The following is a 21,987-nucleotide window of genomic DNA, read 5'->3' as shown; positions in this document are numbered from 1 at the left end:
TAAAGAGTAGTGGACAAAATTCTTCTACTTTCAGATTTGGTATTCCTAAAGAACAGCGAAGTAAATCAACCTCGAGTCTAATCTCCCCTAGAGAAACAGTGGAGCATATCTCTCATCAGATTTCAAAGCATGAAGTTGACTGGATGAAAACTCATTGTCTCTTTGTCTTTTCCCTATTATTGTTAACACAAGAATGATCAAAGAGGGGCAGCTATAGACAATTGTTTTCGTCCTGATAATTATATCATTTTTATTATTACATTTATAATTATTATTTATTTTATTAAAATTTACATTATAAACCCAATATCCAAATAAACAGCCCAAAATCGAGCCCGGTTACAAGTAAACTCGGAGCCCAATAAGTCACCTAACCGACCCAGAACCCTTCAGCCAGGCCCATTATGGAGCCTAAACCTGGCTAGGGTTTCTCCCTTTTGTCCCAGCACTGCCAGCCCTCAGTTGTTGGATCTGTGAGAGATCTAACGGTCCAGATCTCCCATAAACTAGGGGTTTTACCCTAAGAAAGAGCCTCCATGTGAGTCATCGATCAAGTCAAAGCCGTCTCTCATATTCTAGCCACCTCCGTTATTGTTTTCAGACCGCACCGGCCAAATCTGAAAGATCTGCATGCATTAAATGCACCCAGCTAGAAATCGACATCGCCCTTAAGAGAGTCACCTCCATAGCCCGGTGACTCAGAAGGCTTCTCCTCTCCGACCGGTCCGAAGGGAGAGCCATGTATCCCTATAAAAGGAACCCACCTGTAAAAAAGAAAACATGAGATAAGAGAAAAACAACAACTATTCGAGAGAAAAAAATACCACAATAAACCAAAAAACAACATAAACCAACCTTCAATCAAACAAAAATAAAAAACGAGAAGAGATTGAGGAGAAAAAGCTTACCTCGCTGTCACCGGAGCCTTCAAGCGTCATCGGAGAGTCGTCGGTTCGAAGGTATTTTCCTAGATCTAGGGCGTTCGGAGAGTTTTAAAGCTTTGGGGGTGTTTGGTTTTGGGTTTAGGGTGTGGGGAGCTTTATTTTGGGTAACTTAGGAGTCACCGGTCGCTGTATGCGGCGGCGGGGAGCTCCGCCAGATGGTGGCTAGAGGTTGCCGGCCTCCATCCGGTGAGGGAGGGAAGAGAGAAGTCAGAGAGAAAATGTTATCTTTTTTAGAGAAAGAATGAAATAAGAAAAATGAGAAGATTGAGGCCATTAAGAGTCAGTTTAAGGGTATTTATACCTTCTCCTATACAACGTCGTTTTGAGGGAAGGTTGTCAGTTTAAGCTCTATATATTTCTGGCTTTATATTTTAATCACCGTGTGTATATTTGATTCTATTTGGGTACATATCTGATTTAGTCCTTAGATTTTAATGATTTTTATTTTAATCCTAGATATTGATAATGGCTAAATTACGATTCCAATACCTAGATTGTGTGATGTTTCTGTTTATGGCCATTACTTTTGCTTGGTTTACAGTTTAGTCTTCAAATTTTAATATTTTTATTATTTTGTCCTGGATGAATGAAATTGGATTATTTACAATTGTAGTACCTAACATATAAAAATATTTGCAATGGTTGCCTTTATTTCTTGTTGATTGTTTAGTTTAATCCCTAAAATTCCTATTTGATCCATCATTTATTTATTTGCTAATTTATCGCTAGTTGTAATATTTTCTAATATTATATAACTTGATGAATTTATATAAACACGCCTTAACTGACAAGGAGTGTGTTTCCAAGAATTGTTCGAACAAGATAATGTATTCTATATTTAAATGAATTTTTTTTTTGATATATTTAATAGATGTATTTTATCTAAATTAGGGTAATATTATTTTGTATGAGGAATACATAAAAATACTCCTTAATTGACAAGGAATGTATTTTCGAAAATTGTTCATGCAAAATAATACCCCTTTTAATTTTTCTAAAAAGGATCATAATTTAAATGATATTCGAATTTTCTAATTTCAATATTTAGATGACGTATAATCGTTTAGGTACCGATTTCGGGCTTTGTGGGGGTGTTAATCCTTCCCCACACGTAATCGACTCCCGAACCATTTTCAAAACGAATCTTTGGTCAAACGCATATCATTTTTTATCTTTTAAAATTTTTTTCTTAAAATATTTTAAAATGTATTTTTAGGTATTCGACCTACCTAATCTAAAAGTCGATGTCGACTCCGAAAATATTTATTTGTTTTATTTTGAAACCTAACCTTTTCCCAAAATAAGTTGGAACGATCTTCGCTATAGCCCTAAAAAGCTTAAAGACCGTTCTGATATAATTTATATTTTTATAACATCTTATTATTTTAATTACGTTTTTAATTATATTTTTAAAATTATTTATTTTATTTTTACATAAAGGATTGAATAAATCATCAAACTTTTCAAATTCGGACGGTAATCAAAACCCACAAAATATGCGGTCCGATTTCTATATGTTTGGGGCCTTAGCCCATCCTTGAGTAGTCCGCTAATAAATGCCAAAATCCCAGCAAATGTAGTTCCTCTTCAGCGGCTATCCCCAAACAAAGCTAATTTGTTGATGCTGGGGAGCCTCTCACCTTAACTTCACCGCAATTTCATCAAATAAAGCAATTTTAATGTCTTCTACGTCGCTCTCCAGTCCTTCTCTTTCCACTCTTTTCCTCGGCCACGAACTGTAAGCGTTTCATTTTTTTCTTTGCTTTTTGTTTGAAGCTAAGAATTTATTTAGAATTAGGTTACGATTTTTATTTTTGAATTATTTGTTGGACAGTCATCTAAATCAGAATGCGAGGAATGGTATAGCTTATTTTCCCGTTTTAAGAAGACATAAAAGCCCTAGATGTGCTGTGGATATTCCTCACGGAGGTAATTTTTGTTTAATAGTGCTTCACATGTCCCAATTTTTACTGAATTATTTTCGAAGTCTCAATTTGTTAGTACTTAATTTCTGCCAACATTCTTTCGTATCACTTTACCTCAATTTTTTATGGTAATGATTTACTGTAGATATACCTAGCTTTGAAAATACCCTTTTGCACTTAAACCGTCTATAAGCAAGGTTGTTGAAGATTATGTTGGAAACTGATATAGATAGAATACTACTAAGTATGTGATTGTGATTGTAAATATTTGAGAGATATGTTGCTCCCACCCTTCATTTAACTTTTAGGTACCTGTGTCTTACACCCTTAGTCGGGCATTGGCAGGAGAATATTATCCTCGAAGGCATCACCAAATGCGTGAAAAAACTTTTAGAAGAACACTGAATTACACATGACTGTTTCAATAGAAATAGGCTGGCTAGTTTATCGACTATTACAGTTTCAAGTTATAATCTTTGGCTACAGATGTGGCTGATGGGTTGGGTGATGTATAAGAAGGAAGGACAATTGTTTGGAACAAAAGAATTTATTTCCTGTCAAAGCATAGATTGATGATTTTTGTTGTGTGCATAATTTGTTTTATTTATGATGAGAATTTGAAAAGGCCAATAACCAAATGATGGAGCTGCATATTGATTCCTTACCTTTACTAATAACTTTGCACCACAATCATTCCATAGCCGATTGCATTGCTACTGTGGTCATTACTTATATCACTTCTTTTTCATTTCAGCTCCGTCCATTGGTCTTTATTTATGATATTCTAAATGTTTCATTGTTTCCAGATGTCGACCACCCTTAACTATTACATGATATGGTAAAATGATGCAGTGACTTCATATTATTTCTGAATGCATTTCAAATGTGTTTTCCCCCTTTCACTTTAGGGAATGCTCCGACTTTTCCTCGAATTAGAGTTTGGGATCCCTATAAACGGCTTGGTATTAGTCCCTATGCTTTAGAGGAGGAAATTTGGTCAGCACGCAATTTTCTCTTACAGCAATATGCTGGACATGAGGGAAGTGAAGAATCAATTGAAGCTGCTTTTGAGAAACTACTTATGGCCAGCTTCCAGCATAGAAAGAAAACAAAGATTAACTTGAAAAGTCGACTAAAGAAGAAAGTAGAGGAATCTCCACCTTGGATTAAAAACTTGCTCAATTTTGTCGAACTTCCTCCAGTAGAAGTTATTTTCCGAAGATTGTTCCTATTTGCCTTCATGGGTGGCTGGAGTATAATGAATTCTTCTGAGGGTGGACCTGCCTTTCAGGTTCATTATCTATATTTTCTTAATTTGCCTTCACCTTTATGATTACCAAATCAAAACCACGCATAAAACTGGGAATTATCTAGGTAAAATATTAATTTTACATATTTTAATGTGTTGATTGGATTTGGAACATATAAGTTTTCACTCTTAGTCTCTCACACTCTGATATGGCAAGATAAGCTGCTTTACTGTGATGCAAGTGTCATATTCTTGTACCAATTTAAGGGTGGGGAGAGGCCTGGGTAGTCTAGGCATTGTATCAAAATAATGATTAGATAGGTCACGTTCCAACTTCTGTAAATTTGCATGTTCCCCATCTTTTGAAACTTCCTTTTCTTTCAGTCGTTATACCGAACATATATTCTTAATTCTTCTTTTTTGGTTATTGCTATATGCAGGTAGCTGTGTCTTTAGCAGCCTGCATATATTTCCTTAATGAAAAAACAAAGAGCTTGGGTCGGGCATTTGTTATCGGGTAAGCAATCAATTTTGCAACTTTTTTTCCCTGCTCTTTTTTTTGATGTGTTACCTTCACTAGTCCAATCGTTTTTTTTTCACACGATTGTTTCATGGCAGACTCGGTGCTCTGGCAACTGGGTGGATATGTGGTTCCATCTTTGTTCCAATGATTCCAACAGTTCTAATTCACCCAACATGGACACTGGAATTGTTGACTTCATTGGTAGCGTATGTTTTCCTGTTTATTGCATGTACTTTTCTCAAATGAAAGACCGAAAATGTTATGTTCCTTATGAAGTTTTGAAACTAGGTTGAACCGCATTTCTTGCCCATACATTTAATCTGCAAACAAAAATCGTAATGTTCTGCCATTTCCCATTTCCATTATTATTGATTGTTGGGCCGATATTCAAAATTAGGCATGCCATCAAAGTATAGTTATTGTTTGGTTTATATATGCTACCAACATCAAGCTTGATCTTTCTCAAAATATGAATTTCAAATTGTCTGAATCCTAGATTAAAACTATGTATGAAATTGTTTATAGTTTGACTCTTACTGGATCAATATGTACACTAGAATTTATAAAATATATGCTAGAATTTGGATCAAGTTTATCAATCCAATCTTTGGGTAAGTTTATTCTTTTATATTGGTTCATCCAAGTTTATGGGACAAATATAACGTGTATCCCTTCATCCAAGCCTTGCAATATCTGAGTCGTTAATGGAATTGGCGGAGGAAATTGTTCCCTGCACATGGGTATTAAAAATACTTTTTTTTATGGTAAACTACATAAATGACCACTTTTGTTTGAGTTTTGTAAATTTGTCCTCACTAAATTCAAAAACATAATATTTTGTCATTCTCGTTTCATTTTAATTAAGATGTGGTCATTGAAGGTTAATGGTCGTTAAACCTTTAACGGTTTGTTGATGTGGCACGTTAAATATATAAAATTAAATTACACCATTTTTACGTAGATAATACGAGGATTAGGTTATGGTCACTTCCATTTGTATTTGCACATTTTTGCTCACTAAAGTTGAGAAAAATAAGTTTTGGTCACTTGGTTATCGTTTTATTAAGTTTTTGTCACTTGGATGTTGGATGTTGTTAGTCTGATGATGTGACATGTTAGTAAAATGTTTTAATTTTTATTTTAACTCTACACTTCAGACAAAACGATTGAGTTTTATTATAAATTCAAATTAGTTTAGGGATAACATTTTAATTTATCAATTTTAATATGTTTTCTTTTCAACCCCATAGTTGTTCATCTTCTCTCTACTTCTTCATACATCTCTGCTCGATTGCTCCATTGTTCCATTTGCCTTCTTTTAAAGACTCGTTGCATTTCAAGAATAATGTAAGATTTTTAACTTCTGTTAACAAATAATAATACCACAATTTCAAAGATTTTCCAAAGATTGAGAGTGTAGAATGCCAAATCCAACAAGGAACAAGAAGACAAATCAATGGATCAAATAACCCGATATCCGATTATCACTCTTCGTGGTGATTTTCCTTTGAGAAAACACCTATGGCAAAACATAATCAATGGTTCCAAACACCCGATAACTGGATTTGTGAATTTATCCATTGAACTCAATCCAAGATTCATGATCTTCAACGTCAAATCTTTGTTTTTTCTCAAGAAGCAATTTTTCAATTCTAGATTCCTATGAATAATGTTCTCCTTATGAATCATCGTTAACCTCTGCGGCTTGTGCGATCTATTGCACCACTTCCATCGTGTCAACCTCTGACTACCTCATTTTTGCGATGGCCCAATCGAACAACTCACCCTTAGAGCAAAGCTCCAATACTAAGTGAACGTTGGTTTGATCTTCTTAAACATTGTGGAGGTCGATAACATTCAAATACGGAAAAACGTTATCGACGATCTTTTCAAAGTTTTAATGGTGAATTCTTTGGATTTTTTAGATATTCATGACTTCTTTTTATATATTTTCTTACAAACGAGAACAAGAAGGTGTTGCAATGGAGCAAAGATGTCTGAAGAAGCAGTGAGGGAGAAGATGAGCAATATTGGGGTTTGGAGAGAAAAAATATTAAAAAATTGGTAAATTAAAATGTTGTCCCTAAACTAATTTAAATTTATAAAAAACTCATTATCAGTATTTTGTCTAGAGTATAGGGTTTAAAAATAAATATTAAACATATTACTAACGGTTCACGTAATCAAACTAATGACATTCAACGTCCAAGTGATCAAAACTTAATAAAACAATAACGTAAGTGACCAAAACTTAATAAAATAATAATGTTAGTGATCAAAACTTATGTTTTTTTAATTTGGTGAGCAAAAGTGTACAAATATGAAAGGAAAGTTACCAGAACTTAATCCACGTATTATTTACGTGAAAATGATGTAATTTTCATTTTATATATTTATCGTGTCATGTCAACAAACCGTTAATGGTATAACCGTTAACCTTCAGTGACCACATCTTAATTAAAACAAAACAAAAGTGATCAAATATTATGTTTGAGGAAAAGTTTAAAAAACTCAAACGAAAGTGACCACTTTTATAGTTTAGCCTTTTCTTATTAAGCTAAGATGATTATAAAATATCTTTAAATGTAATTAAAATTAAAATTAAATAATTACGTAGTTTTTATTTAAATGTAATTATAAACATATACGAATATTACTATGAAGTATCTTTTTTACTTTAAAAGGAGCTAATGGACTATGTTGAAATGACTTCAGACTGTATCGGAGATTAAATCGATGAGGTTTAAGCTACCAATTCAACTGGTTAGACTAGCTGAACCAATTGACAATGTATTAAGAGCTAATTTGTTTCACATAAGTTTTTCTCATTTTAATTGTCGGAAAATAGGTTGGTCATTGTAATTTATTTTTTTTGATCAACTGTATTTCTTTTGTATTTTTTGAAAAATGACTTACGGTCTGATTTTTCGTAAGTCATTATCCGATTTTTTTACTTAAAAGAAAAAATATTCAAAATAATATTAATTTTATATATTCAATATTAATATAACATTTTGATATCATTTTAATAAAAATATTAATTATTAAAATATTTAAAATATATTTATTAATAATTTTAATAATATAATATTATATTTTTCATATTATAATAATATAATAAATTATATTATAATAATATATGATAATAATATTTTTATTTTAATAATATATAATAAATTATTAATATAAATAATGTTATTTATAGTATTAATTATTTGTAATAAATAATTTTTGAAAAAATATTAAATAGTGAAAAATAGTTTACACAACATCGTCCAAACATTTAAAAAATAATTTTCAGAAAATGTTATTTATTTTAAAGAAAACGAGGATAATTACTCGTTTGTAATCATAGAATCGGACATGCATTCACACAATTTTCTTAAGACAAATTATCTTCTCCTACAATGTTAGAGAACGTTTTGAGCATATGATATACCACCAATGTGAGATATAAGCTTTTTATTTTTATCTCAACGTAATTACGAAGTAGTTTACTTTGAGCATCAATTTCTCATTCATCACTTAATCATTTTGAGCATTACATTATACCATTATATTAAAGATCTTGTGGAGTAAAATATAAAATCAAAATTTTATGATTCGAATCTCTACCTTGAGTAATTAAAAATATGCCTCAAAGTTTAAAAAAAAAATGTATTTTTACAACATTCTTAAATAAGATATATTAATCAAATTCAAAATGTAAGAATATTCTTACGAATATGTTTTTCCTACTTCAACCTTTATTGTTTTTAACTTTTAAAAGGTTTTAGTCGTATATACAATAAGATATACATACCATATCTAGAATATTACATCAATAAAGGTTATGAAGTAGGAAAACCCATTTCTAACTATTGTGTTTACTTGGTCACATACAATTTAATGTAGGAGATATAAAGCTGATCCTACTTGTAAAACTCATTGAAACGATTTGAGTCAAAATTCGAGTCCAAACTGGTGTTGACCTGAACCCGAGTTGGACTTGAAAATTGTGGATCTGAACCTGACATGCATCCGATCTGAGAATGACATGAACCTGAATTAAACAAATAATATGATAACTGAACCCGACCTGTATCCGAATGACATGAACCCGAACCTGAGATTAACCTGGTAAATATCTAGTATTACCCGACCTATTATCAACCTGACCTGTTATGAACCTGACATGCAATTGACTCAACCTGTAAATAATCCGACTTGTTATTAATCTGATTTTTTATTTACCTAACTTAATATTTATCTGCCTTATAAGTTATAAATGATGTAGTTGTGAGATTTTGAATTTATATTAACTATGATAATTAATATGATTACTTTTTAAAAGTTAAAGCAAATTGATAGTTATGATAATTAAATTAATAAATTTACTTTCTATATTAATTATGATTCTTATATTATAAATATTAATTATAATCATTAAATTAATTTCATTAAATAATTTATTTAATGAACATGATTTTATTAGATTATATAATTTAATTTTATGTAATAATTAATTTATAATTTAATTGAAATTTAAAATATACATATAACATGAATTTACTTGAGATTGAATATATATATATATATATATATCAAATGAGTTGTGGGATAAAACTTTTTAAAAGAAATATTATTTTTTTTGAAAAATTTTGATTTGTTTTGGAAATTTTTGTTGCCAAATTCATTATTTTAAAATATTGACAAATTTAAGAAGTTGGCGCTCAGCATTGTTGTTCAATAATTTTTTTTGCGTTAATTAGGACCGCGGCTCTCCAATAATTATTATTTTTCTACTTTACAATTTGGTTTTTTATTTATTTTATTTTAGTCATGGTTTAATTGTAAATATCTTATTGAATTTTTAATTCAATGCAATTTAATTATGTATACATTCTAATTACTTTTAAATTTCTCTTCTTTCTTTAATGAGCATAATTATTAAATGTGAATATTAATTTTAAAATTTTTAATTTTAGCCACTTATGTTTAATTATATACTTATATATACTTATGTGTATATATGTATATATATGATATATGTGTAACATATACACATATATATACATATATGATATATATATATATATATATATATATATATATATTATAGTTGTTTAAATTTGATCTTTGTATGTTGTTTAATTTATTTAAATTATAGTTTGTAATTTCACGTTTAATCAATTTGGTCCTTAAAATTATATTATAATATCCAAAACCTTATAAACTTTTGTTCCTCAACTTTTGAAATGAATGTAATTCAGTCCATTTTTATATTAATTTTAGCTTCACATTTTACAATTATTTTGATTTGATTCATATATTGTGTTTAATTTATTTAAATCATAATTGTAATTTCATATTTGTTCAATTTGGTCCTTAAAATTATATTTGTGTAAGAAATTGGCCCATACTATTTATATTTTTATAATTAACTTCAAACCTAATAAATCACATAATAAACTTCATTTCAAACTCTATAAATTATATCATAATCTCCAAACCCATAAACTTTTGTTCACCAACTTTTTAAATGGATTCAATGTATTCTATTTTTATATTAATTTCAATTTAACATTTTATAATTATTTCTATTTGATCCCTTATCCATGCTTATTTTAATTTCAATTTGTAATTTCATGTTTGTTGAATTTAGTCCTTAAAATTATGTTTTTATTAAAATTGACCCATAATTATTTATATTTTTGTAATTTACTCCAAATTACATATAATTACAAATTACAATTCGTCGTTCATGAATGAAGAAAAATAAATAACCCAAAAAGTACCCGACTTAAACTCAATCTGTAACTGATAATATCTGACCTTAATTTTGTTAGTCTATGATGTGACCTGATCTGAACGAGATTCGACTGAAGTCCATCCGAACTTGAATTAACGTAGAATTTAACTAATTTGGATATGAACCGTTTTGACTTGAACTGGTATTGATTCAAACTGAAATTAACCAGATCCATACCCAAACTGAATCTGATGTCAAATCAACCTGAAAATGTCCTGAACTGATTTGAACCAAACCCGACCTAATCCAAGTCAAACCATAAAATTAACCTGACACAACTTACATCCGTTTAACCTGACCTGACAGGATCCGACTGAAACCTGAATGATTACATGATTTGACATCCCTAATTTAATTTATTATATACTTAATAAAGACAGTTGTTACAAACCTTTACCTGTAGAGGGAACCTCATATTGTGAAGAAGACCTGTAACACCCTAATCCAGTCCGACCCAAAGATCCATGGATTATAATGTTACATGAGACTATCGAAATAGTGACCTAAAAATTTTCTTTAAAAACCAATTTATAGAACAATTGATAATAATTCATCCATAAAAGTTAAATAAAACATGATAATAATATGAGTTTACAAAATATAGTGAACTTCCAAAATATATCAAAAATAATAAAAATACTAAATACAAATCAAAGTTATGACTGAATACACATAAGGGTCTATAAATAGTACATACCCTCTAAGAATGACTCAAGACGTACTCTGGTAGTCTCTAAAAATTTGATCTGCTACACTAGAATTTTTGACGACGATAACTCTCCATGAACTATCCTCCTAAGAACTTGCGCTCGGAAACATATTTCGAACGCTGAGCTTACGAGCTCAATGCCTCAGTAATAACTGTACGATACTACATGCATTCATTAAATGAACTAGCTAGTGGCACATATCTGAAACAAGAAAATTTTGATCTACTAAACTCTATCTGGCATCATGGTGCGACTGAAAGTTCTGCATCTTGGAGCTCGTGCACATCTCTAGCCTGCCAGAATACCCTTGGGTACCTAGGTGAGATCCGAAACTGCATCGAAAACGTGCACCCAACCTCTTAGGTATATGGGGTGAAATCTAGAGCTGCATAAAAAATGTACACCCCGCCAACTTACTCTGTTAAGTCTTGAGGCATCTGTGCCAAGTTGGTGCTGAAGTGCCTTGGCACTGACTTGGATATCCACTGACTATCGTATTTTGCTAAAGAGAAACTCGGGTGTCCTGACTATTTTTTTAGCGTCAAACAAGGCTAGTTTATGTAAACCTGGTTGTTACTGTTTTTACTATTTTGATATTAATTACTATTTCTCTTGAAGACTTATCTGCTGTTATTCTGAGTATACGGGATACCTCAACTTTGATCCCTTAATCCAGGGATTATTTCTTTGAAACTATTCAAAGGTACAGATACTAACCCTTTAGTATCGATAATAAACCTTTGGTATCGATACCCTCTTGCTGGTATTAGTACCCCCTGACTAATATAGACTATTTGAGTAAGGTAGTATCAATACTCTAGGCTGAGTATCGATACCAAATTTAGATTCAATGTTTTAAAAAATACCCCAGTACCGATACCCTTATTGGGAGTATTGATACTCCTGCCTTGGTATCGATAATGTTGGGATTTTCGGACGCTCGAGTCGACAACCGAAATTGCTTGCAAAGAGGGGTCGGAATGATTTTTGTGTTTAGGGAGTAAGGAGATTGAAAGATAGAGATTTGCACAACGATTTATAGTGGTTCGACTTATCAACCAAGTCTACATCCATTACCTTAGCTCCTCACCAAGGATTTTCCAACAAATTCACTATTTTTTTTCTTTTGAGGACAAAGAGATAACCTTACAACTCTCTAGTTTTTCCGGGCTAAAATAGAATCTTTCCCTAGCTTTTACACGAGATAAGCTAGAACCTTTCTCCTTTACAAAAGGATAAAAGATGTAAACAAGAAAACCTCTCTAAGGTAGGTGTTTACAAGATTGAGCTCACAAGAACAAAATATTTACAAGAGAAATATGAAATACGAATGAAGAACTTTTCTCTTGTGTTTGATTGCTTGGATAGTTGTTCTCTTGCATCTTCAAGTGTCCTTAGCTTGTATTTATAGCTTGGAATGTGTTTGAAGTCGTATATAGCCGTTGGGGATGTTTTGGAGCCGTTTGGGTATGAGAATCAATTAATAAAACAACTTGGAGCGTGGGGGGAATCGGTACCCCCTCATAGGGAATCAGTTTCTGAAGTGTAAAATTCAAATATTTCGACCGTTACACAGGGGGGAATCAATTCCCCCTAGGGGGAATCGGTACCCTATGGACATTCTGTTTTCCCTCGGAGCAAAAACATGGGGGGAATTGGTACCCCCGCAGGGGAATCTGTTCCCGGGGAATCTGTACCCCCTGGGAGGGAATCTGTTCCCTCTGGGGAATCTTAAAATATATTTTTAAACGAAATTTTTAAAGTATTTCGAGCTTTAACCGAGCCAAAAATATTTTTTTAAAGGGATTCAAGAAGGTTTAACCACCTTGAGACGATCCTAGAAGACGCTGTACCAATTCCTGACATAACCGAGAAGATGGCTTCCACCTCATGCTCGTTCCACATTGAAGACTCCCTACCAACCGAAAAGCCTCCATACTTCAATGGAGCCAACTATCATCATTGGAAGAAATTAATGAAGGTATTCATCCAATCCAATGATCTTGATGCATGGAGATAATCGAGAACGACTATTCTTCTCCAAAGAAGAAGGAGAAGTGGAGTGACAAAGAATGGAAGAAAGCTCAACTTAATCCCATGGCAATGCACATGATATTGTGTGCATTTGGTCCTGAAATCTATGAAGGAGTTTCTTCATGTTCAAGTGCCAAGAAGCTTTGGAATAAGCTTGAGGAAATCCATGGAAACAAGAAAGAAGAACCGACAAAGGTGATGTCTCTAATGGCTCGTGAAGAGCCCGAGGTATCTTCTAACTCAAATGAATTTAATCCATATACATTTGATGAGTTACAAGATGCTTTTAATAGGTTATATTCGGAGTTTGAGACCATGAACTCCAAATATAAGAAAATGATTTCAAAATTTAAAATCGAAAACAATTTTCTTTTGAAAACAAAAATAGATTTTGAAAGCCAAAATGAAATTTTGAAAAAAGATTTAGAGCTTTTAAAAATAAAAATTGAAAGTTTTGAAAAAGAAAATTTTGATTTAAAAATTAAGCTTGAATGCTTAACAAAAGAAAAAGAAATCATTTTAAATAATTCATTTAGTTCAATAATGACAATACATTGTCATTATCATGGTCATATGGAACATACTTGTCCTTTGAAGAAAGGAAAACGTTTTAAAATTAGGCAAGTATGGGTTCCGAAAGAAATAAGGGGCATTGAAACTAATGTCCAAGGATCCAAAGTAATTTGGATACCAAAATATACTTAAATGTCTCTTGTAGGTGTGTGGGAGCAATGGTGATGAAAATGATGATATTCAAGATGCTCTAGCCACATATGAAAAAGGAATGGGTAACCTCTAAGCTTAATACTTTTAATTTTGGTTATTTGGTTGCTCATTTGATTTTAAGCATGCATGAGTTTTGGTTTGAAATGATTATGCATCATTGTTTTATTCTCATGTATGTTCAAAAGATGATTATGATGAACATTTTAAAGATATATTAATTTTTAAGAATTTTTAGTTCATCATAATAAAATTTTGGTCAAATTGGTTTTAAATTCAAACGATATCTCTCTAACAATTGATATCAACTTTTCAAATACTTTGATTTTACAAATTTTAAAATTTTGACCTAAATTTGAATGTTTATGCATGTGGTTTAAATGAAAATGATATTTCTCTAACAATTGATATCAAATTTTTTCAAATGCATAACATTTTTTTTGGAAAACTTTATGCATATGATCTTAAATTCAACAATTGGTATTGCATAAAGTATTTTAGACTTGGATACATTGAATTTCATGTGCTACTAACATGTTTGTTATTCTTTGTTGAAATTCAATTTTGTTTAAGTGTCAAGATCCTAAAAGCATAATTTTATTTGGAATGCATTTATTGAGGGGGAGCTTTGATTTTTCAAATGATTTTTAAAATGTAAAATTTACTACTTACTCTCCAAAGTTATTTTGAACTTCAAAGATTGAATTATTTTTGATTTAACAAAAAGGGTGAGAAGTGTTAGAGTAAGGGGGGTAATTTTTCAAACTTGATTTCAAAAATGATTTTCAATTAGAAAATCTTAAAATTACTAAAATGTTTTGTTATATCAAAAAGGGGGAGATTGTTGAAAACATTTTGATGTTTCAATATAACAAATTAAGTGTTAATGAATTTTAAGATTTTATATTGAATTTTAAATTATATATTCGATTAAATTATTTGAATATCAAAATATTACTCCAAGTTTTTCAAATGTCAATTTCAATCCTTACTCAAGTGTAAGATTATGTTTTAATCTTAAAATATATTTTAAACAAATTTTACAAAGTATTTCTAGCCTTAATCGAGCCAAAAATATTTTTTTAAAAGGCTTCAAGAAAAACCAGATTGCCCAGAGGGAACAGATTCCCTCCCAGGGGGTACCGATTCCCCCCTAGGTTTTTGGTTCCGAGAGAAAACAAAATGTCCAAAGGGTACCGATTCCCCCCCAGGGGGTACCGATTCCCCCCCAGTGTAACGGTCGAAATATTTGAATTTTACACTGCAGGAACGATTCCCTATGAGGGGGTACCGATTCCCCCCACGCTCCAAGCTATTTTATTAATTGATTCTCATCCCCAAACAGCTCCAAAACATCCCCAACGGCTATATATGACTTCAAACACATTCCAAGCTATAAATACAAGCTAAGGACACTTGAAGAAGTAAGAGAACAACTATCCAAGCAATCAAACATAAGAGAAGAGTTCTTCATTCTTATTTCATCTTTCTCTTGTAAATATTTTTTATTGTGAGCTCAATCTTGTAAACACCTACCTTAGAGAGGTTTTCTTGTTTACATCTTTTATCCTTTTGTAAAGGGGAAAGGTTCTAGCTTATCCCGTGTAAAATCTAGGGAAAGGTTCTATAGTTTAGCCCGAAAAAACTAGAGAGTTGTAAGGTTATCTCTTTGTCCTCAAAAGAAAGAACAAATTAGTGAATTTGTTGGAAAATCCTTGGTGAGGAGCTAAGGTAGTGGATGTAGACTTGGTTGATAAGTCGAACCACTATAAATCGCTGTGCAAATCTCTATCTTTCAATCTCCTTACTCCCTGAACACAAAAATCGTTATGACCCCTCTTTGCTAGCAATTCTGGTTGTTGATTCGAGCATATTAAAATCCCAACAGATACTCTTGCCTTGGTATCGATACTTTATGAATGAGTATTGATACTACCCTTTTGATATTGCCTAATTTTTGCCTAAATGAAAAACAATATCGATACTGTTTATCGAAACTATTTTTACAATTTCGATACCTTCGCTACTGGGTGCCCTAATTTTGCACGAAAAATCCAATCTTTCTATACCAAAGGTCCCATTGAGGTCCCTAACTGATGTTTAAGTGTTTTATTTGATATTAAAGGTCATAAAGAGTATATAATATGCTGAAAACACCCAAACGATACAATCTATCATGAACATGCTTCAAGTTTATGCAACCTACCAAATCTCACTTAGATGAGCTACATGTGGTATAGAGAAGTTAGAAATGAGTTACCTGATGATTTAAACTGCTGGAAGCTCTTAAGAAATCAACCAAGAGTGAGCTTCTCCTTTCCCCTTGCTTTGGAGGTTTGTCCAACTTCTTTCACCAAACAAAAACAATTGCTTAGATTACTAACTAATTTTAGGGCTAAGAAAGGTTTCAAAATACTTCCTAAGGCCTAAACTTCCTGAAAACGAATTAAAAATCAGGTTTCCTTAAACACTTATAAAACTAATTTGTGGTACTTTACAAAAGAGAGCTTGAATTAAAGCTTGGGAAATAATGAATTCATTTCTTACCTTGATGTTGTTGGAAAAAGCTTGGAAGGAAATAAAGTTCCCACCTTTTACTTAGGAAGCTAAAGGAGAAGAAGAAGAGTTCTCAAAAGAAGAAGACAAGAAAAAGTTGAGAAAAAGAAAAGGCTTCAGAAGTGATCTCACCATACAATTAAAGATTTTCATCTTTTGAATTTCCAAAAGGTACAATTACTTCCTTGGTCCCTCTAATTTTGACTGTAAATTGAAATTACCCTTTATATTCTCTACTGAGCTTAATCAAAGCCCAAAACCATCTCAACTTGAGTCAAAGCTTCCTATAAACCAAAAAATTAAATCAAGGCCCAAAATTCCTAACCTGAGATTCGGGGCGTTAAAACTCTCCCTTCCTGAAAAAAATTTTGTCCTCGAAATTTACCTATATAAAAGAGACGAGGATATTGAAGCTGCATGTCCTCCTCGATTTCCCATGTTGATTCCCCGACGCCATGGTTCCTCCACAACACCTTTACTAAAGGAAGCCTCTTGTTCATTAATTCTCTCACATTCTTTACTAGGATTCTAACTAGTTCTTCTGTATAGGTCATGTCTGAGCTGACCTCAATCTGCTATAGGGGAGAAGGATCGAAATTTTATCTCCTGAGCATAGATACATGGAACACATTGTGAATGCGCTCCAACTCTGGTGGTAAGGCTAGCCTATAATCCACTAGCCTGACTCTCTCAAGTACCTCATAAGGTCTTATAAAGTGCAAAGTCAACTTTCCTTAGCGTCCAAAGTACAATACCTTCTTCCAAGGGAAATCCTTGAGAAACACTTTGTCCCCAAATACGAATTCAAAATCTTTACGCTTTAAATCTGCGTAAGACATCTGTCTGTCTGAAGCTTTCTTTCAATCGGTTCTGAATCAACCAAACTTTCATCTCGTCTCTTTGATCAAATATGAGCCATATATCTTACCCTAACTGAGCTCTATTCAACAAAGCAGAGTCCTACACTTACGCCCATACAAGGCCTTATACGGAGCCCCTTGAATGCTCGACTGAAAAACTGTTATTATAAGAAAACTCCACTAACAACAAGTGGTTTTCCCAACTACCCCTTAGATCGATAATGGTACACTAAAGCATGTCCACAAGAATCTGGATAACTCACTTTGACTGACCATTTGTTTGATGATGGAATGCTGTGCTGAAGTGTACTTTGGTGCCTAGGGACTCATGCATGGCTTTTTAAAAGAGGGAAGGGAATTGAGGGACTTATCAGCTCCACCATCAGTGGCGAGCTCTAGAAGCTCTACTAGAGTTTTGTATTATTTAGAGTGCAAGGGTTGTGGTAAAAATCAATGAAGAAGGTGCTTTTAAGTTTTAAGGAAGTGTTATGGATGTTAAACCTTAGCGCTTATACTAAAGGTTTCCTTAGTTTTAGTAGCAGTGTTTCAGCTCGATCGAGGGTCAGTAGTTTATAATGATTGAGAACCTTCTCTAGGAGGTGTCAGCTCTATGTTCAAACATGAGAGTAGTAGAGTGGATCGACCAAGGTTCATTTTAGCTTGGCAGATTTAAGAGAGATAAATTCAAGACGTTGATGTCACAGAAGAGATGTCTGATGGAGAATTTAAAGGTGAGGATCTAAGTGGCTAGTAAGTAAACCTTAGTGGATTAGATAAGGTTTCCTTAGAAAGTCGTTGAGGGCTTAGATCACACCCAATAGTTGACCTAAAAGGAGTTATTGGCACAAGTGTTGCTTGACCTCAGAATTGGAGATTCAGAGTAAGGAGGACTGATGGTTGTCCCTTGTTGAGTTGAAATTCAACTCTAAGAAAAGTTTAACTGTAGAATCTTTCACCCTTGTGTGTTCCATAGGGGAGTATCTTTTCTTATGGATCCTCCAGATACGAGACTATAAGTATGTCTTCGCTTTATCAGTAAAGTGTTTGTGCGATCGATCCACAGAGAATTAGAAATCCCAAGTTCAGTCGTGGAGGTAGAGATCTTCATGAGAGTGTTGAGAGTACTTAGGTTACCCTTGTTAGAATAGAGATCACCTTATTGTCAGAAATCTCAGAATATGTCTCAGCAAATACCAAGGAATATCAGTTGCTAACTGGGCATACATGCCCCATGTACTCACAAAGAGTATGTTAGTTTGGTGTATGCTTCGATGCAACAGTTTTGGAATTTCACCCCATATTCTATCAGTGTTATAGTGAGTTGTGAGCCTCGAGGTACAGTGAACCCTCAAGCGACACTAGACATCTTGTTGCATAAATAGTAGGTGAACCAGATAAGTGAGCAAAGCCTCATCAGCGGCGTCTTCATGATGATACATGAGCGCGAGCTATATACAACACATATTAGTAGTCAACGTTGTGTAGTATCGAGAATTTGAGCGCTTCAGACTTATGGAGATCAAGTGCGTTAAGCTACATTTGACTAATATTAGCTGTCATCGAATGGATTAGTAGTGGTCAGCAATAGTGAATGTCAGATGTAGAGTATCAAAATCTTTAGTCAGGATATGGTTGCGATAGATCTTCGCTTTGTGAGGCGTACTCTTTGGGAGGGCCATATGTTAATTTCGCTCAATCAATGGTCGATTTCTAGTTGTCAGTGCCTTGGATACTTGATTAGGCGAGTAGAATGCACGTAAGTCGCATGGCTATGAGAAACAGTCAGGTTCCATGGATGAATATAAATCAAAGTTATATAACAAAAGCTTATAGATCGACGTTAGTCAAGAATTATCAACATGTATTTAGTAGTCGGTATCGTGATAGTGTTGACAAGTGGCATAAGATTTTAAGGTATGTCATGATGAGTTACCTATGTTTGGCAGGTAAAATAGGTTATTATTCAAATAATTTACTCAATTGAGTAAGGTTATTCAGAGAAGGATTCAATGATAGCAGTGATTTTTGGAGTAACATGATCCTCATGAAATGCTCCAAGCGTATAGTATCAAACAACCAGAATGTGATTTCCTTAGCTTCATGCTTCTCTAATGTTTTCACTTAAAGTTCAGCGCCAGTAGCGCCCTCAGAAATTATGGACTCATTTTTGCAAGTCCCAAACAACATGTTAGGTTGCGAGGTCTCCTTCGAGGATCAGATCGGATAAGATCCTTAGTGTTTGACCAAAAAGTAAGTTGTTTTCAATCATAGTAAATTTCAAGGACGAAATTTATTTTAAGAAGGGGAGAGTTTTAACACACCAAATTTTGGGCTAGTAGTTTCGGGTTTACCCGAGAGATAAGTGGACCCTGTAGAATTTATATTTTAAGTTGTTTGGCTTAATTGAGTAGGAATTGAGCCCAATTAGTCTTCAAAAGGAGATTTTGAATTTCAAAAACTTGAGGAAGGACCTATAGTGTGATTTTCCCATTTTGAAAAGATGGAGTATTTAATATCTCTTCATCTTCTTATCGTATCCATTTTCTTTTCTCTTTCTCTTTTCCTTCCTCTTTTCCTTCTTTCTACTCTCCAAACCCCATAGAAAAGGTAAGATCTAAAGCTGCAGGGCTGGGAGTGATGGTCAGAAGTGGTGAAACTGAAGACTTCATCACTGACTTTCTATTGGTTTGACTAGCTGCCAGGTACATAATTCGATGTCACTAATCTGTGATTGCAATTTATCTACAATGCATTTTTGTTATTTTTTTCCAGTGCTAGAAGGTGAGTGATGGTGCTTTTATTTGTAGATCAAGACTGGAGCTCCTTTCAGGATTGAGAGGCTGGCCAGATACAACCAGGTAATATTTGGGCCTTTCTTCTCCTCAGTTCTTCCTGTTCCTCAGGCTTTTCATTTTTCTTCAAGTATCCATGTCAGACACCCCATCGGACACGTATTTGCGTATAGGATATGATCTTCCAATACCCCTGAAGTGCACCAATAAACTTGTGTTAGCCCCCCATATTCAATACAACTGAGTCCAATTACACAGCTCTTATACCAATGGCATGATGTTTCTGATATGGATCTGAAAATTGAATGATTTCAAGGGTTATTGTTGATATATTTTCTTTTTGGTATAATTGAGCGTGACCATAGAAGAAAACGGATTCAGACCTACGACTTTTCCCATGTCTTAGGCTAAAAACCACTAGATTTGAACATAAAAAAGAAGAAACGTCATTATCACAATGTTGAAACAAAATAAGCTGAGTTCGCTTGGGTGAGAATACGATGAATCTTATAGTTGATATGAATTGATGATAGTTGATCAATCATGACACTGTTAAACAAAATACCTTTGTTTGATATGGAGATGAACATAAGACCTTTCAAATACGATAGAATAACTTTAAAAAGTTGAACATACTTATTTCAGATGTATAAACATACCCGAATTTGAGGAGCATAGTTTGCATGATTGTTAACTAGTTTTGAATGAATGATCTCACTTTTTGCTACTCTTCTTGTAGCTTCTTCGCATCGAAGAGGAACTCGGAGATGTCCGCTATGCTAGTGAAACTTTCAGATCTCCTTAGAGGAATTTACCAAATTAGTGTTGAGAAGTGTTTTTAAAAGCTCTAGTAAAACTGAGGCCAACCACTACAACAAAACTGTACATTTGCGGCTTTTTTTATACCTATAGCGGCGTTTTTAAGCGCCGCAAAAAACACCTGCGGCGCTATGACAAACGCCGCAAAAAGCGCCGCTGAAAATAGCGTCGCTAAAGTTCGCGGCGTTTGGTAACAAAAAATGCCGTAATAGGTAACGATATATAGCGGGGTTACAAACGCCGCAATAGGTGTTGATATTTAGCGGCGTTTGTCCAACAAACACCGCAATAGGTGTTGATATTTAGTGGCGTTTTTCCCACAAATGCCGCAATAGGTGTTGAGATTTAGCGGCATTTTTCCCAAAAACGCCGCAATAGGTGTTGAGATTTAGCGGCATTTTTCCCACAAACGCCGCAATAGGTGTTGAGATTTAGCGGCGTTTTTTCCACAAATGCCGCAATAGGTCTTGAGATTTAGCGGCGTTTTTCCCACAAACACCGCAAAAGATCTGGTATATAGCGGCGTTTTAAGATACAAACGCCGCTAATTACCTCTCTATAGCTAAAAGAAATTGATTTTGCAAATTAAAACTAATTTGTCAAATATTGTTTTCTACTCTTTTATTACCCAAATTTAACCTGTAGCATTTTCCAATAAACTTGACATCCATAACAAGAAAAATGAAATCCATAATAATAAATCAAAGTTTACATTAACGTAAAATATAATGTAGCTCAACATTATTAACTATAATAAACAATAATATCTAAGATATTTTGCTTCTAATCTTACACATTCTTCAAAACTCTTTGTCACAATGAGGCGCTTAAATTCAAAGAGATAAATCCAGTTTATATGGGAAAACAATGATACAGAGCTAGTATCGTCCTGTCATTTCTTGCACAGATATTTTGCTTCATGAGGTCTTACTCCAATTGGCATACCACTTGAAAAGGCCCCATCCATGTCAATGCAAACCCGATCTCTAGTTTCATATCCAAATAAATCATCAGTTTATATGAAAATCCATTATATCTTACGTTAAAAAAGTTAACAACAC

At 33.2% G+C, this 21,987-nt stretch overlaps 1 protein-coding gene and 1 long non-coding RNA gene across 2 annotated transcripts; both read left to right on the top strand.

The window, feature by feature from the left end:
• The first annotated feature begins 2,528 nt into the window (after nt 1-2,528).
• Nucleotides 2,529-4,990, top strand: LOC120139385 (protein CHAPERONE-LIKE PROTEIN OF POR1, chloroplastic-like). Its single transcript, XM_039154625.1, has 5 exons — nt 2,529-2,682; nt 2,779-2,873; nt 3,778-4,160; nt 4,559-4,635; nt 4,737-4,990. The coding sequence occupies exons 1-5, from the start codon at nt 2,624-2,626 to the stop codon at nt 4,885-4,887; spliced, it is 765 nt and encodes a 254-aa protein (XP_039010556.1). The 5' UTR covers nt 2,529-2,623; the 3' UTR covers nt 4,888-4,990.
• Nucleotides 4,991-19,977: 14,987 nt separating this feature from the next.
• On the top strand, nt 19,978-20,971 carry LOC120139432. Its single transcript, XR_005517635.1, has 3 exons — nt 19,978-20,017; nt 20,123-20,173; nt 20,847-20,971. It is a non-coding gene; the product is annotated as an uncharacterized LOC120139432 (long non-coding RNA).
• Nucleotides 20,972-21,987: the final 1,016 nt, after the last annotated feature.

The sequence above is a fragment of the Hibiscus syriacus genome, unplaced genomic scaffold, assembly GCF_006381635.1.
Source record: "Hibiscus syriacus cultivar Baekdansim isolate YM2019G1 unplaced genomic scaffold, ASM638163v2 tig00110745_pilon, whole genome shotgun sequence".
NCBI lineage: Eukaryota > Viridiplantae > Streptophyta > Magnoliopsida > Malvales > Malvaceae > Hibiscus > Hibiscus syriacus.
The sequence above is the reverse complement of the archived record's forward strand: the minus strand, read 5'-3'. Positions and strand labels throughout refer to the sequence as shown.

Bases quoted from the DNA above. Each gene is read 5' to 3' on its own strand.
- LOC120139385 (XM_039154625.1), top strand. From the start codon at position 2,624: ATGTCTTCTACGTCGCTCTCCAGTCCTTCTCTTTCCACTCTTTTCCTC. The intron at 2,874-3,777 runs GTAATTTTTGTT...CTTTCACTTTAG, and splicing joins TGTGGATATTCCTCACGGAG to GGAATGCTCCGACTTTTCCT. The intron at 4,161-4,558 runs GTTCATTATCTA...TGCTATATGCAG, and splicing joins AGGGTGGACCTGCCTTTCAG to GTAGCTGTGTCTTTAGCAGC.